The sequence below is a fragment of the Fusarium vanettenii genome (genome assembly GCF_000151355.1).
Source record: "Fusarium vanettenii 77-13-4 unplaced genomic scaffold NECHAsca_153_unmapped, whole genome shotgun sequence".
Lineage (NCBI taxonomy): Eukaryota > Fungi > Ascomycota > Sordariomycetes > Hypocreales > Nectriaceae > Fusarium > Fusarium vanettenii.
The window spans coordinates 1-17,113 of record NW_003315737.1 but is presented as its reverse complement, the minus strand read 5'-3'; the positions used below and the strand labels follow the sequence as shown (position 1 = coordinate 17,113).

At 38.6% G+C, this 17,113-nt stretch overlaps 2 protein-coding genes across 2 annotated transcripts; both read left to right on the top strand.

The window, feature by feature from the left end:
- Positions 1–7,588: 7,588 nt before the first annotated feature.
- Positions 7,589–8,795, top strand: NECHADRAFT_89343 (uncharacterized protein; the record flags this gene model as incomplete). The annotated part of the gene is made up of 5 exons (XM_003039147.1): positions 7,589–7,592; positions 7,760–7,873; positions 7,949–8,122; positions 8,159–8,446; positions 8,743–8,795. 5 exons carry the CDS (start codon positions 7,589–7,591, stop codon positions 8,793–8,795), a joined length of 633 nt encoding a protein of 210 aa, XP_003039193.1.
- A 1,981-nt stretch (positions 8,796–10,776) lies between these two features.
- NECHADRAFT_64996 (uncharacterized protein) lies at positions 10,777–11,356 on the top strand (the record flags this gene model as incomplete). The annotated part of the gene is made up of 2 exons (XM_003039146.1): positions 10,777–10,950; positions 11,086–11,356. Coding segments are annotated over exons 1-2 (309 nt in total), but the record flags the coding sequence as incomplete, so codon positions are not given.
- Between the last annotated feature and the right edge of the window lie 5,757 nt (positions 11,357–17,113).

The following is a 17,113-nucleotide window of genomic DNA, read 5'->3' as shown; positions in this document are numbered from 1 at the left end:
TTATATCGCGCGATATCTAACCATATCTCCAAACAGTCTTCCCGCAAAGACAGGGAAATTAACGCGCTTACCCTCTCCGTCGAGTTTACTAATAAAGAGGCCGATATGCCCTATACTCATTACTTCCATTCTAGCAAGAAGTGCCTAATATCCGCGGATTCCGCTCGCTATAGCGAGTACATCCGTAGTAAAAAGTCTTGCGATAGTACTCATATGGCATTATCTCATAAGTTTAATTTTCCGCGTTCTTTTTGCCATAATCCCCATTTCTAATATTATCTCGCAGTTACCAGTCTAATGAAGCAAGAGAGGAAATTAGAGATAGATAAGGGTAAGGCTAGCGACGATTTATTAAAGCTTCATAAGGAGATAGCTACGCTGCAGTCTCGCCTAGCGGCTACTGCAGGCCATTTATCGCGCATTCGCAAGATTCGGGCCCGGGTAAAGGAGAAGCATTCAGAGGCCACTCATCGGGGTCTCCAAGAGGTAGAGCAACAAGACGGTATCTTATCCATACTAGATGCTCACGAAGATACTATCGTCCGTAATCTCCAGGTTAATCATATCCCTAATGATATTAACTAGGCGTCCCTTAGTCTAGGCAACGACTTTCTTAACGCTTCGCCTTTATTTAATTCCGGCGTTATTAATAGAAATTCTTCAGAAGGCATTACGCACCAATAAGGTATTCTAGGGGTTCCCATATATTTTCTAAGTCGAGGTAGTCTTTCTATTTAACAAAATACATTATTTTGCTATTAATTTTATTCATATCAAGGATAGCTTCCACGATATATTCTTCTGGTCTATTAACTTCTATATCGGGTTCGTCGTTTATTTTTACCTAGATAGTATCTTATGCCGATTCAAGTAATAAAATATAAAAGATTAGATAGAGCTTAACCTTAGGTAATAAGTCCAATTCATAGTTATATTTTGAGATTTTCTATTTGATTTTATATAATCCAATATATTTATAATCAAGTTTTTTATTTTATTATTTCGTTTCGATATTTTTTATTGCGAGGTAGACCATATCTCCCTCCGAGAAGGTTAGTCCCTTAATCCTTTTCTTATTAGCATAGGTCATCATTCTATTCTTAACGAACTCGAGTTCTATCCGCATTTCTTCATATAGATTACATAGTTAATCGCTAGTAAGGATTACTTTAGGGTTAATAACAGTATTTCGTAATTATTAGTAAGCATTCGGTATAAATCCGAAGTTTACGTATGCTAATATAGTCTTCGTGCTTTCGTTTATAGCTATATTATAGGCTAGCTAAGCGGCTAGTAGCTTCTCAACCCAGTTAGTTTATTCATAGTTAATATAGCATCGAAGGTACTATTCCAGTGTTTAGTTTATACGTTCTATTTGTCCGTCTATTTCCTTATGGTACGCTATAGAGAGCTTATAATTAATTCCCAAGTATCCTATAAGGCTTTGCCAGAACTTTAAAGCGAATAATAGTCCTCTATCCGTGATGATTTCAAGTAGTATGCCATGTATTTTAGCGACGTGAAAGTAGAAAAGGTAAGCGAATTCTTCTGCTATTATTAATTCTTTATAGGGTATAAAGTAAGAAAATTTCGTAAGTCTATCCACGATGATAAGAATATTATTATAGAAGTTTCTAGTAGCTAGTTCTTCTAATAGGGGTAATTTCGTGATAAAGTCCATCGTAATAGCTTCCCATAGTAGCTAAGGTACCGGTAGGGGTTATAGCTTACCATAGGGCTTATAGCGTCATGCCTTAGTTTTTACGCAAAGGTCGCATTAGCTAATAATTATTATAACGATTTTCTTTATATTAGGAAAAGTATAGGTCGTCTTAACTCATTCTAGGGTTTTATTAATTCCTTAGTGCCCGTATAACTAGTAGCTATGGATTTCGCGTACGAGGTCGTGCCATAGTTCATCTAGGACTCATTATTTATCTATTCTTTCATCGTCTAGGAGTTATTTATTATACTCCAGGATCTTTATAAAGAGTAGATTACCCTATTCCACTATGTAGGTTACGTTCGGGTATCGCTATTACTTAATGCATACGATAATTCGTTATTATAGGTATCCTTCGGTTATAAAGTATAGCAGTTATTCCTTAGTTCGGATTTTTCCCATATCCAGGTCAGGTCTCCGGCTAATAGCATCCGCTCAGCCGTTTTCCGATCCCTTAATATAGATAATAATATAGTCGAATTCTAAGAGGTATTCGGTATATCATAGTTATTATCCGCTAAGTTCTTAGGTTATCGCAAAGTAGGAAATATTCTTATAGTCTATATAGACCTTAATTTAATATCGGCTTCCTAGGAGATAATATCGAAATTCCTTAAATATATTAACGATTGCGAAGAATTCCTTATCGTAGATAGGGTAATTAAGCTCTACTCCGTATAGCTTATAGGAGTAGAATGCGATTAAGTATAGTCATCCTTCATTATCTCGTTATCCGATCTAAGCGCCTAGGGCAAAGTCCGAGGCGTCCGTTTCGAGTTTGATTTATCGAGATAGGTTAAATATCTTAAGCACTAGTTCGCTTAGGATAAGTTCCTTAATTTTATCGAAGGTATCTTTAACCTTATTCCCAAATACGAAGATCTTATCTTTTTTCGTGAGTTCTATTAATAGTATAGCGGTCTTCCCAAATGCTTTAAGAAACTTGCGGTAGTAATTAGCGAATCCGAGGAAGGCTTATACTTCCTTGACGTTAGTTAGCTCCTTCTAGTCTCTGACTACTAAGACTTTCTTAGGGTCTATATATATTTCATTATAAGAGATAATATATCCGAGGAATTCTACTTCCGAGGCATAGAATTTACTTTTTTCAGGTTCCACTAATAAGTTAGCGTTCTATAGTATCTATAGTACCTTATAGACGTATTCTATATATTCTTCTTCCGTTTTAGAGAAGATAAGGATATCGTCTAGGTAATATACAACGAATATATCTAGGTATTCTCATAGCACGTTATTAATTATTCGTTAGAATATAGTAGGTATATTAGTGAGTCTAAAAGGCATAACGAGGTATTTAAATAATCTATACTTAGTACGAAAAGCGGTTTTCTACTTATATCCTTCTTTAATCCGAATAAGGTTATAGGCTCCTTTGAGGTCGAGTGCGGTGAAATACTTTATACCAAAGAGTTAATCCTTTAACTCGCTGATAAGGGGCAATAGTATGCGATCCTTAACTATAATAGCATTGAGCATTTGGAAATCGATATAAAGTCGGAGCTTTCTATTCTTCTTCGGAATGAATATAACGGGGTATCTAATAGATAACTTGCTTTCCCTGATATATCCTTTCCGTATTATATCTTCGATATATTCCTTTAATACTAGAAGTTATGCTTCGTTAAGTAGGTAGAGTTTACTAAAGCCGGGTTACTTCCCGTCGATAAACTTAATTTCTAGGTCATACGAGGTATATTCTAGTAGACCTATCTCGAGTTCTTCCGCGAAGAGTCTTTTATAGATTTTATACTTCCATAGTATATTCTTAAGTCGTTTCTCTTCCGGGCTATCCTTTTTTAGTTTCTCGAGGTCTTTTTCGAGTGCGTGGAACTATTATATAATTCGTGCGATTATTCTTTATTATTATCGTTTCTATCTATTATAGTATTTGTGTTTTGTCCCTATGGGTGGAGAGGTATCTCGTATTTGCCTCTTCCTAACTTCTCCGTTATTAATAGAAGTTTAAGATCTCCGATCTAAGTCGTTATTTAATATAGAGGATATCTCAGCATCGCAAGAGAGTATCTAGCTAGTTCTCCAGTCGAAATATAAGTTAAAGCGTTATAACTATAGGTACCCGAGCATAAGATCGTGGCTCTAGTTTGGTATAATATCGAATAAGATTCCTTAGTTCTTTCCTTTAACGAAGACCTTAAGGTAATCAATCTCGTAGTTAATAGCTCTATTATCGTAATCAAAAGGTGTTCCTTCGAGGTTATGCACCGTATAGGGCTTACATTTATGCCTCCATAGTAGCTTAAGCTTATTCGCCGTCGCTAGGTCGAAGTAGTTCTACTCAGCTCCGCTATCCACTAAAGCGTTCAACCATTATCCCTTGACTCATACTTTCAATTCTAGGCATCGTCGCCTATATCCTCCGTCTATAGAGTAGAGGGCCTTTCAGGGTAGTTCGTCCCCTTATTCATCCATCCGTTGCCCTATATCAGACGGGATATCTAGTTTTTTGACTTATTGAGGGCGTAGCTAAGGTGGTCATATTCATACTCGCTATTAGCGCATGCCTCATAGTCGTGGTTATCTTATTCGTGCAGCCATTCCTAGTAGGCTTATTCTGCGACCTAGCCGTCGTCGGGGTAGTCGCTATGATTCCTTTCCCTCATAGGGTAGACCTTATCGAGGTCGCCGCATCTAATATAGTCGGCGTAGTCTTATAGGATCCGGTCTATCGGTCCTTAGTCTTCTCCGAGGTGTGGTTAGATATCTTAATACCATTCCTCGTCTTCTTATTTTCCTATGCGTATGAGGAAATTAAATCCCTCCTTCGCTATTCATTCGAATCTATCGTGTGTGGCCAGGACGTATTTCCCGTATCTTAGGCACGTATCTTCGCTACAGAGTATTACCTCTATGCTAGGGCAGCTTCCTTCGGGGGCCTATCTTTCTTCCGTCATAGTCTTCCATATGGCAATAGTGAACCATCACTCGAGGGTAATAGATCTATCTGTCCTTAGGGTGAAGCAGATGTTAGCCACGCCAATTCCTTCGTTCCATCTGTGAATCCTATATTAGTGGGTTTCATAAGCAAGGTAGGGCTTATCGTTAGGTCCCTATAGCTATATGGGAAAACAGTCGTTTTCTCGCTTGCTTTAGATATATGTGCTGCAATAGTAATCCTTACAGGAGATCCATAAGATTTCCTCGTATCGGGGGTATATAGATCGGGTACGCTTATCGTCCCTTATGTCATAGCGTAGTCCTTATTATGAGTTCATAGCTATCTCCTCGTGGTGTGCTCGGATAGGGATATCTTCCATATCCGAGTCGCTTTCTTCCTCCTATTTTATTAATCCGGAGGTTCCTAGTTCCCTTTAAGTAGTTCTAAGGATTTATTCTTACTATTTCTTAATTTTATAGTTATTCTATTCGTGCTTACATATTATCTCATATAGGTCTTTATTATATCGTGCTCCTGCAATACCGATGGAGTCATACCAGTGGAAAACTTAGTATCCCTCTATTTCGTACCATAGGTATGGTTTATCGTTGGGCTAGTATGGTAGGGGAATTAGAAAATAGTCTTATTCCTATTTTTCCTTCTTATATTCCTCACACCAGTGGTATTAGCATGATATTCATAAAATACTAGGGTATTCCTTATATATTAGGTAGGTTCGCACGTCGTCTTATGCGTTAAACGGTACTTCCGGGTATCGTGGGTCTTCGATCGTCATTTAGTGATATACGCGGATGCATATATCTTACATATCGGTAGTATTCACGTATTCCCTTGCGGTCTAGATATACCGTTCTCGCAGCGAATTCCAGTATCGGTTACCGCGTTCGTCGTAAAGTTAAGGGTAGTATTCCTCCTTCCACAGGACATCATCCGTCCTAGGCTTCTATTAGTTCCGAATCTAGGCTATTGCCAGTTATCACTAGGCTTCAGCTCCGGCGCCGTAGTTAGGGTCCTAGTAGTATCGCTTGATTCGCCTTATCACTGCGATAGTCTTAGTATTAGGGTCTTTATCAGGTTTATTAGTTAATTCGGGTAATGGTTCCTATTCCGACCCATCCGTGAGATAGAACCGTCCCGCCTTTAGGGGTTTCATCGTAGTATACCGTGGCTTCGGCTAAGGGCAATTATTATGTCTAAACTATTCCTCAGTAAGGTATGCTTAGTCGTAGGGCATAGCAACTTCTCCTAGTTCCAGACCGGTATTATTATACCCAGTCCGGGCCATGCCGAGCATTTTAGTCATTCAGAGAGCTATCTATGGTTCGTTATCAGCTTATGCGAATCTTACCTACTTCTTGCCTTCGGGGAGTCGCTATTACTATAGCTAATAGCGGCCTTCCTTAATATCGCGCTACTTCTTATAGCAGATCTTCTCGATATAGTTTATCTTATAGCAATATCGGCATTTAAGTCCATAGTAGTCGCGTTTCTTCTATTAGGTTACTCCGAGTTTCATAGGTCCTATGTAGGTTCCATAGGATATATCATTTTATCGGTATCGCCCTTAGTTAGCATCGAATCGAGGTTTCTAATAGTTTTCTTTACCGTTGCGGGGGTTCTAGAGTTTCTTCTAAGAGAACTATTAGTCATCGATCCTAACTACTCGGCCGATATAATCGACGAGGTTATTAGGCCGGTCTTCCTTATAGAGTTCGGCCTATACCTCCTTCTTAAGTCCATCAAAGAAAAAGGACATTAGTAGTTCCTAGTCCTAGTTAAGCTTCAAGGCGAGCTAGAGGTACTTAGTGCTATATTCTAACGCAGAGCGGGTTTATCGGAGTGCCTTAATTTCTCTTTCCGCTAGGGCCTTTTCGTCCACTATTCCAAAGGCTTATTAGAGCGCGGCTTCGAAGGCTTTAAAGCTAGAATAGAGGTTCGTGGTCCATAGCGAGTATTCATTAAGTAGTTTAATAAGATATTCCTTCATAATAGGTTCGAACTAGGCTACAGCGTATTTAGTGAGATGCCCTGCGGTATACTAAACCTTACTAGATACCATAGTAAACTATATAGGGTAATAGAGCATAAACGCGCGTAGTTACGTAAGGAACGTTAGCAACTTATACGCGGTACCATTAAACTTCTCCGGTTATTCTAGCTTTAGGATTTCTCTAATATCCTTGCCCTTCATAGCGGCAATCGCCATATTATTAACATTCTAGATATTCTCGTAGTACTACTAGTTTTAGGCTTACTAAGCAGCGACCATGCGATCGATAAGTCCTCTAAGTTCCTCCATTTCGGTGGTCATAGTAGTAACCTAGGCACGGAGTTGCTCGACTTCTTCGTCGTCGCTATCCATTTCTTCGTCGCCGTCAGGGTCAGCCTAAGCTAGTACGATAGGGGCAGGTGGGTAGTTGGCAGGTAGAACCTGCTAGTAGTTATTGCTAGGAGTAGCCTAAGTAGCTATTGCGTTCGATATTATTCAAGGTAACGTAAGTAATCCAATAAATAAGAGCTATCAATATATAACGAGAGGATATTTCCCAAGGGATAAACCGGTCATACTAGTTTATATTAGCACTAGATTATATTGCGTAGCCTTAAAGGTTAGTATAATATCACGTCTAGTAATATACTCAAAGGTATTAAGTATAACCAAGTTGTATTAATAGCTGAGGTAGCTACTATATAAGAAAGTGCAATGAGTATATTCTATATACTTGGGCTTCCTTAAGTAAAGCCGATCGCGAGAGGGCGCGATATCGTTCCAGGACCGACGCGGTCCAGGGACGATATCGGTCCTATTGTGATTAGTAGTTCAGAACTCGGGATTTATGGGGGACACGTGACGTAACCGCGAGGGTCGTAACACTATAAGGCAGCAGCTTGGGCCTATAATGACCCTTCTATCTTAGTTATAGAAGATGGGTCAGCTATAGCCTCGGCTAAGGGCGTAAGGCAAGGTGACCCTCTTGGACCTCTTCTTTTTTCCCTTGCCTTTCGACCTACCCTAGAGGCCCTAGCTAGGAAGCTACCTAGGGCAACCTTAGTAGCTTACCTAGATGACCTCTATATACTTAATAAGGCTCCGCAAGGCACCCTAGAGGCAGCTAAGGAGGTCTTAAAAGGCTCCCCTTTTAGCCTTAACCTAGCTAAAAGCAAGGAAAAGGCTATAGAGGACCTTAAGCTAGAAGGCTTAAAAGCCTTAGGTACTTATATAGGCCCTATCCGGCCTAGAAGAACCTTCTTATAAGAAAAGCTAGCTACCCTATAGGAAGCCCTAGAGGCCCTGCAAGACCTTCCTAAGCAGCACTCTTTGCTTCTTCTTAGAGGCAGTATCCAGCTACTTCTAAGGCACCTCCAGAGGCAACTAGACCCAGCCGGGCTAGAAGACCTTTGGGAAGAGGCTGATACCCTTATAAGAGAGGCTATTATAGCCCTAGTGGCTAGAAGCCCTAGTGAGTGCCCAAAGGAGCCTAATTCAAGCCTTATAGCCCTTCCAGTCAGAGAGGGAGGCCTAGGAATACCCTTACACAGAGACCTAGCCCACGAGCTATTCCTAGCAGCTAGGGAGGCCTCGCAGCCTACCCTAGGCCTCATCCGGAAGCCCCTAGCCCAGCCTACCCTAGACCAAAGCCAGCCTAACCAAGGCCAGCCTAGACTAGGGAAAACAGCCCAACAGGTGCTAAAAGAAGCTAATAAGGCTAGGCTAGCAGGCTTCTTAGAGGACCTCCCCCCTAGCTATAGGCATGCTAGGCTAGAAAATGCTAGCTATCTCGGCCGTAAGTGGCTAGGAGTCTTACCTACCCAAAAAGCCCTATCTTTTACAGACTCCGAGGTCACTAAAGCCCTCCGAAGCCGGCTTTTCTACCTAATCAAGCCTATTAGCCTACCCTGTAGCTCTTGTGGAGCTATAGTTTGTTGGAGGAACAGAACACACCAAACCACATAGCTAAAAGAGTCGAATTTCCACGTATTCTTTTTAAGGTCTTTTTAAAAGAAAGATCTCACGCACTTTCCCGTGAGGCAAATATAATATAAAATAATAAGAGTAATTAATTAATTTATAGCAATAAAGATATAACCCATAAAGAAGCCCAAAAGTCCTCTTATCGGGGCCCGCGAAAGTAATAATAAAGGTAAGGCTTTATGACCTCTGCCTCCTTTTTCTATATATAAGAAATTACTTAGTAGCCTAAAATAGCTTAGTATGCTTTTCCCCTAACTCATAGCTCCCCACGAGGCTTCAATGCCTATCCTTACGGCTCCTAAGAAGCCTCGTTAAAACCCTTATTAATTCCTCTTCTAAGGTTACTAATTCCTTTTAATATATTAGACTACTTCCTAAATAGGGCTAACTATCTAATTAGTTATCTCGGCTCTTTTGGCGCTTTCTTATTTTCTTATCTCTGCTCTCCCTTAATGCTATCGCGGGTATTTATAGCTATATAGCTATAGCTAAGATTTTATCCTACTAAGATAGTCTTACTAACCCGGCAGGGAGATACATTATATAATTCCCGGTTAATAGTCGCTGCGTGGCCTAGTTTCTTACCTCTCTAAGCTAGCCTTTCTCTCTAGGGTTACCTAATATAGCTTATATGCCGGGTCTAATAACCTTCCTCTTTAATATTAACTCCTTATTACTTTCATAGTTTAAATAATTAAAGTCCTTAGTACCTCGAATCTATAGACCTTCCTCTATGATATATAGGCGCCTATCTTAAGTCTTACCCTAGATGCTTATATCTATTATCTAATTAGATAGTTCGGCTAGAGCCTTTTTCTTATCCTTGCTTATGCTATCTTCGGAAGAGGCCAAGGGCTTAGAGGGCTAGAATTCTGACCTACTAAGGGACGAGGGCTGGCTGCATTTCGGGGTATTTAACGATAAGTTAGCTAAGGGCTTTAATAGAGTCTTAGGCTAACTCTTTTTCTAAGGCGCTAGAGTTATAAGCTTATCCTTACTATTCTTTAAAGCGGAGCTAATTAGCTTTATAATTAGTTTCTTTTTCTTTTTTAAATCGTCGGAGTCTAATATTACCTCTTTATCTATGTAGATCGGTATATTATCCTTAACCTCGATCCTATTATTAGTATACTATTTGATTATATCCTAAGGAAGGGTTAAGAGGGTAACTCTAGTTCGTAGGGATATAAAAGGCCTAGCTCCTGAAGGGACCTTAGCCTCTTTATTATCCTCGATCGTAGGGGGCATAATTAAGTAATAAGTCTGCTAGTTACTAACGTAGCTAATATCCTTAACGTCCGCAATTATATATCCTCCTAAGTCGGTATAAAGCTAGTGCTTTGGGACCTAGTTAGTAAGCTTAAGAGGGGTATAATTAATTAAATCCGCGTAGGAAAATTCTTATAGCTTAACCCGGGTATAAGAGACCCGCTTCTCGAAATGCCTATCCTTAATCCTAAGCTTATCTGCGATAATAGTTTAATAGATCCCTTTAAGGCTATTTAGATTATCGTTATAAGAGGTGTTTTTAGACTTCCCGTCTATGGTCTAGTTGTCGAGCACTTAGTCCCGTATTAATAGATTAAATATAACTAAGGGTATATCCTCTTTTCCGTCGATTTTTAAGGTCTTAGGGAAATAAATCATTTTAAGCTCGGTATATATTAGTCCTACTAAACCTCGAAGGGTTCAGAAGAGGGCAAATATATTAATAAGACCGTACTCCTAACCTCCTTGCTATGGCATTAAAGGGATCGCATAAAGGTTAAAGTCATAAGGTTATCTTGCCTTTATAAGATACTCCCGCTAAGTAAGGCCTATATTCTTTGCTCTAACTATTTAATTATTTATAAGGGAATTAAAATAATAGAGGTTCTCTTCCTATTAGTCTTAGATAAAAGATATAAAATGCTTAACGTACATGATAAGTGAGTGGATCAAACAAGTGAGTGGATCAAAAATCCCTCATCCTCCACCCTCTCTACTTGATCAATTGATTCTTCACCACCAAGCATGTCACAGACAAATTATGAGGCAAGAATCCTTCTGGCACTTCATGCCTATCAAAATAACCCCAATCTAGGTCTCAAACGCGCTGCAAAGACCTATAAAGTTGGTTATGGTACACTATGGCGCCGACACAATGGCATTCAGTCTCAGCGCGATACCACCCCCAAATCACGCAAATTATCCGATCTAGAGGAACAGATCATAGTTCAGTTCATCCTAGACCTGGACTCGCGAGGTTTCCCCCCACGACTGCGTGGTGTGGAAGAAATGGCCAACCGACTGCTCGCCGACCGGAACGCACCACCCGTCGGCAAGCGCTGGGCTTCCAACTTCGTCAAGCGACACGATGAGCTCAAGACGCGCTTTTTTCGTAGATACGACTACCAGAGGGCCAAATGCGAAGATCCAACTGAGATTCGAAAGTGGTTCAAGCTCGTGGAGAACACAATCGCCAAATACGGTATCGACCTGGCCGATATCTACAACTTCGATGAGGTTGGCTTTATGATGGGCGTCATTGCAAACGGAATGGTCGTCACAGGCACAGAAAGGCGTGCAAGACCGAAATTAGTGCAGCCTGGAAGCCGGGAATGGATTACTGTCATCCAGGCGATCAATGCGGAAGGCTGGGCGATCCCGCCGTTCATCATAGGTGCGGGCCAGTATCACCTCGCCAACTGGTACCGAGACAGCAATCTCCCGGACGATTGGGCCATTGCAACGTCTCCCAATGGCTGGACCGATAATGAGCTGGGTCTGGAGTGGCTGAAGCACTTTGACCGGTACACCAAGACGCGATCGGTTGGCCGCTATCGTCTTTTGATCCTCGACGGCCACGAAAGTCACCACTCTCTCGAGTTTGAGAAATATTGCCAGGCAAACAAGATTGTTACGCTCTTTATGCCGCCTCATTCGTCTCATCTGCTTCAGCCCCTCGACGTCGGGTACTTTAGCCTGCTCAAGAGGGCATATGGTCGAGAAATCGAGCATCTAATGCGATGCTCTATAACCCACGTTTCCAAGACCGAGTTCTTTCCAGCATTTTATGCAGCATTTCAGGCCACCATGACAGAGAAAAACATCAAGGCAGCTTTTAGAGGGGCTGGCATTATTCCTCTTGATCCGGAAAGTGTGATTTCGAAGCTTGATGTGCAGCTACGGACGCCGACGCCGGCTGAGGAGGAGGCCGGGCTCTCTACTACTTGGGTTTCAAAGACGCCAAAGACGGTCCTTGAGGCCGAATCTCAATCTGAATACCTCGATAGACGAATCAGAAGGCATCATAGTAGCTCGCCAGAGTCAATACTGGAAGCATTAAAGTCGCTTTCCAAGGGAACAAAGGCAACTATGCATGAGCTTGCCTTGTTGAGGGCCGAGGTCCGCGATCTTCAGCAGGCAAATGAGACACTAAGCCGGCGGCGGAGGGCAAAACGGAGGCGACTACAGAAAGGAGGAGTGATGACAGTGGGGGAAGCAAGGGAAGCAATTGATCAGATGAATGTGGATGGGCAGGTAGAGGGGGAATCGTCGAGAAGTGGTGGTCAAGGAGGGTCGGGGCGACCGAGGGAAAGGCGCTGTGGAGGATGCGGCAAGACGGGGCATAATGCAAGAACATGTCAGATAGTTGTTGCAATGTCTGAAGAAGAGTATAGCGACTAGTTTTAATTGATTAGATGATTTGTTGTGTTTTTATAGAATTTTCAATTGAGAAGGGTGAGGATTTTTGATCCACTCACTTGTTTGATCCACTCACTTATCGTGTACGTTATTATATACATAGAAGATAAAGCCTACATAAAATCTTTATCTATAGTAGGCTTCTCGCTACCTTTAAAGATCGCTAAATCCCTACTTAGTATTATACTTAATTACCCTTTCGTAATTACCTAGAAGGAAAGGTATAAGATAAGGGAATTTAGAGTTTAGCTTCGGGTATTTCCTATAGATTATAATCTCGTAGCGAGCGACTATAATAACCTTTTCTAGCTTATTCCTAAGTATTTATAGTATAGTATAGAAAGACTTATTAAGAAGTATCCTCCCGTCGTCCGCCTTTAGGTCTTAGTATAGGTTCTAAAGGTTCTTCGCGTACTCCGCCTAGGTTATACTATAGTCTAGGTTAAGGAAGTAATGCCGCTAGAGTTTATCTTTACCGAGCTTTTATTTAATTAAATTATTATTATTATTATCGCAAGGGTATTTAAAGGTCTTAGGGTCCTAATAGGCCTATTTATCTCGCGGCTAGAAAAAAGGTAGTTACTCGGAGTTATATATATCTTAGATTATACCTTATTTTACTTTATTCTCTTTAAGGAAATCTCCCCTTCCTCTAACTCTATTAATCCTAATAACTAAATAGGCTATTTTCCCTTTTTTTATAAACTAAGTATAGTTAGGTAGGGCATAAAAAATAGTTAGTAGTATCTTAAAAGGTTTAGGGGTAATCTCATAGGTATTTAGTTATATAGTATTTAATAATATAGTATATAAGTATAGATATTAATATATATTAATTAATTAAATAAGCGGGAATTAGCTAATTATTTATACCTATCGGCTTAAAATAGGTAAAGGCTAAGTTAAGAGTAACTATAAAGTTTATATTAAGTCGGGTTATTTATAGATAAAGAAGTATTATCTTTATCTCCGAGAGAGAAGGTCTATATCGTATGAATACTCGAGGAGGTGCCTTATTATATGATTAAATGGTCTATAAGGCGATTATAAATAAAGAGAGAATATTACTTTATATATAGAGTATAAAAGAGAAAATATTATTACTTCTCGCGGGAAGCTAATTAACTCTTTTTAGTATGCGCGAATAATAATTATAAATTATATTTTATCGCAAGGAGGCCGCCTAAATACCTTACTTTTCCTTCCTTATACTTTTCTGCCTTATATATATATAACTTCTAAGTACTCCCTATTTTCTCTTCCTCTTCTTTATATCTTTATTTCTTATTTTTATGCCTTCTAATTAATCGATTTATTATATCTACGTAGATTCCCCTCGAGATTCTCGCTAATAAGCGATAAAATATCTTCCCTAATATCTAGGAAATCTCCCGTCCTTAGCTTTCTTATACTAACTTCTAGAGAGGTATTTCCTCTTAGTAGAGTAACTATAGTAGCTTTAAGGTAACCCTTGCGGATACTAAGGTAATTAATCTCCTAAAGGTAGGTTCTTATATTCTTTTTGCCCTTAACTCTCTTTCTAATTAAATGATTAAATAGGTTTATAGGAGTCTTAAGGTTTAGATTTACTCCTATTTTGCCTTAGATCGAGATAGCTTCCCGTTATATATAGAGCTTACCTTTAATAATACCGGTCGAGAGAACCTAAAGACTATTGCGAAGCGTTTCTTTAAGTGCTATAGCACGCCCGATACTATTATTAAAGAGCTTATTTTATTAATTCTGAGTTATACCCTTTAGCTTATCTATATCCCCGTAGACTTTATTTATCTATATAGGTAATTCTTTAAGTAATTAATTAGTTATCTAGAGTATCGAAAAGCTCTTAGAATTACTCTTTTTAGCTACCGTAATCCTATTTTCTATCGCTATTACTATTAATCTTACTTAATTAATATTAGCTAAAATAAAGAGTATATTCTTTACCCCTTCTCGATTTATATCTTAATTAAGGGTTTTATAGGTAAGAAGTATACTAATTATATATAGTATTAGAAGCCTTATAAGTAGGAGTTCTTACCTAGTTATTAGCTAAAGTCTATAGAGGAGGGACCTCTTGATTGGCCTTTATAGGGAAAGGATATACCTAAAGAGAAAGTAGATAAGGTTAGAATTAATTAATTAAATCCGGTATCTTACCCTTATATTTCTTATGTATACCCCTCTCGAGATAGTTTATAGGTGCGAGACCTTTAATTTCTCGAGGAGATACGGGGGCTTGCTCTCGCTAAATAGGCTAATAAGGCTAGATTCTAGAAGAACTTATTATTTAAGTAATACTTTTTTTTTCGAAGAGAGGTAATCTTTTCGCGGGTAATATAGTAAGGCGTTTTTATTATTTTCTTTTAACCCTTAAAGCACCTAGGTATTTACCTATAATTACTTTTAATTAATTAATTTATTTTTCCCTAATTATTAATCCTTTTATTACTCCCTCTATCCTACTTTTATATCTTTTAATAAGCTCTATATCGATACTATTTTTTATAGTATAATAAATTTAAGTATAATATCTAAAATATTATAGATAGTATCGTAGCTATTTTTTATTATGTCTTATTTATCTTAGATAGCGTCTAAGGTATCTTAGGCTATGAGTAGCGTATCTAATTAAATAATCTATATATCCTCTATAAAATAAAAAACCTAAATTTATTGAAAATTTCGGTGGTTATATTATTATATAGAAAATTTCCTTTATCTCCTCTTCCTTATATTAGAAACCTAAGGATCCTTATAGGTTTCTAGTATTAGCTCCCTATATTCTCCTTAGTAGCTTTTATATTAAGTAGCTTACTTAGTAGTTAAGCTTAGGAGTTATACTTTTATATATACCGGAGTTTATTATCTCGGGTATAGTAATTTACTTTTTTCTCTAAGATTTTCCTCCTTATTATTCTCTTTTTTATTTTCCTTATTACTCTCTTAATTAATTATTTAATTAAGCGCTACTTTTATACTCCTTATAATCCTTATATTCTTTTACTCCTCCCTTTCTTTATATATTACTTTCTTTTTCTAAAACTCCTTAAATGCTTCCTCTTTATTCCTTTTTCCTTCCTATTAGCTATTCTCGTCTTTCTTAAACTTCTTTAGTTAATCCCTATAGATTAACTTTATAATCTCATAATTATTAAGTATCTTAAGCTTATAATAATTTGCGCCGTCATGGTACTTAAAAATACGAAAAGGGCTATATTATCTCCTCGCTATCTTCGCTATTATAGATATATTATTTAATCGTAGTATATCGAACTTTAAGACTAGGTCTCTTTCCCTTAGAGGGGTCTTTCTTAACCTATAGATATTTTTTTTATTTTGCCTTCTTATAGCCTTTGCCTTAAATATAGTAATCTTCTTGCGCGCCGCTATTATATCTATGTTTTTTCTTTCGAGGATTCTGACCCTTATAAGGATTAGGTCTTTGGCTATTGATATTTTATCTTAATTAATTAATCGCTATATTAGAACCTTAACCTCTAGAGGGTATATTAGCTCTTACCTATGGATTAAATAGAAGGGGGAGTAATTATGCGGTGCTTTCGTAGTAGTTTTATCCGCGAATAGGGTTCTCTCGAGGTTATTATACTATTTAGGTTTCTTATCTTTCTTTATTTTCCTTAGGGCTATCGAGATTAAGTAGTATCCTCTCTTGATAATATTATTAGCCTTTATATTATACGGGGTAATAATAATAAGTAGGATACCTAATTCTTTTAGTATAGGTGGGAATTCCTTCTTAAATTCTAGCCTACTATCTATAATAATAGCTAAGATTATCTTAAATTAGTATATTAGGTTAGTTGCAAAATGCTTTAGTGCTAGGGCTAAGATCTTCTTTAGGGGAATAACTTTTACCTATCTTATTATATTATACCTAGCCTTAGTAAGGTACTTAAATCCTTAGTCCGTGGGTATATATTAGTAGTCGAAGTAGACCTTAACTATTAGATTAAATAATTAGGTATATTAAATGCGCTTTATTAGCCTCTAAGGGGCATAGGCCTAGTAAGTAGGATAATAGCGGATTACTTCGGTAATTTAATTCTATATACTATTCTAAAAGTATCTCCTCTTTATGAAGTTATAGGTAACCTCTCTTCCCTTATAGCTATAGTCGACGTAGTAGCTCTTAATTAATTGCTTTTAAATCTCTAGGTTATCTATTATAAGTAAGGGCGAGTTATAGTCCCGTTTCGCTCTCTTCTAGAGGTATTATCCCTAAATAAAGAAGAAGAGTAACGTACTTGATAAGCAAGTGAGCCAGTCAAGCAAGTGTGCCAAAAATCCCTCAACCTACATCCTCTCCATTTGATCAATTAATTCTCAACCACCCAGCATGTCACAGTCTAATTGTGAGGCTAGAATGCTTCTTGCCCTTCGGGCCCTTCAAAATAACCCAAAACTAAGCCTCCGACGCGCCGCAGATACATATGAGGTTAATCGAATGACATTACGTCGCCGACAGCACGGCATTCAATCTCGACGCGATACTATCCAGAAATCACGTCGGCTATCTAATCTAGAGGAAGAGATCATTATTTACTTTATTCTCGACCTAGATTCGCGAGGATTTCCTCCCCGGCTACGTGCTGTTAAAGATATGGCTGATCAACTGCTTGCCGACCGCGACGCGTCACCGGTTGGCACGCGTTGGGCTCATAACTTCGTCAAGCGACACCCAGACCTTAAGACGCGTTTCTTTCGTAAATACGACTATCAGAGAGCCAAATGCGAAGATCCAACCATTATCCGCGATTGGTTTCGGCTT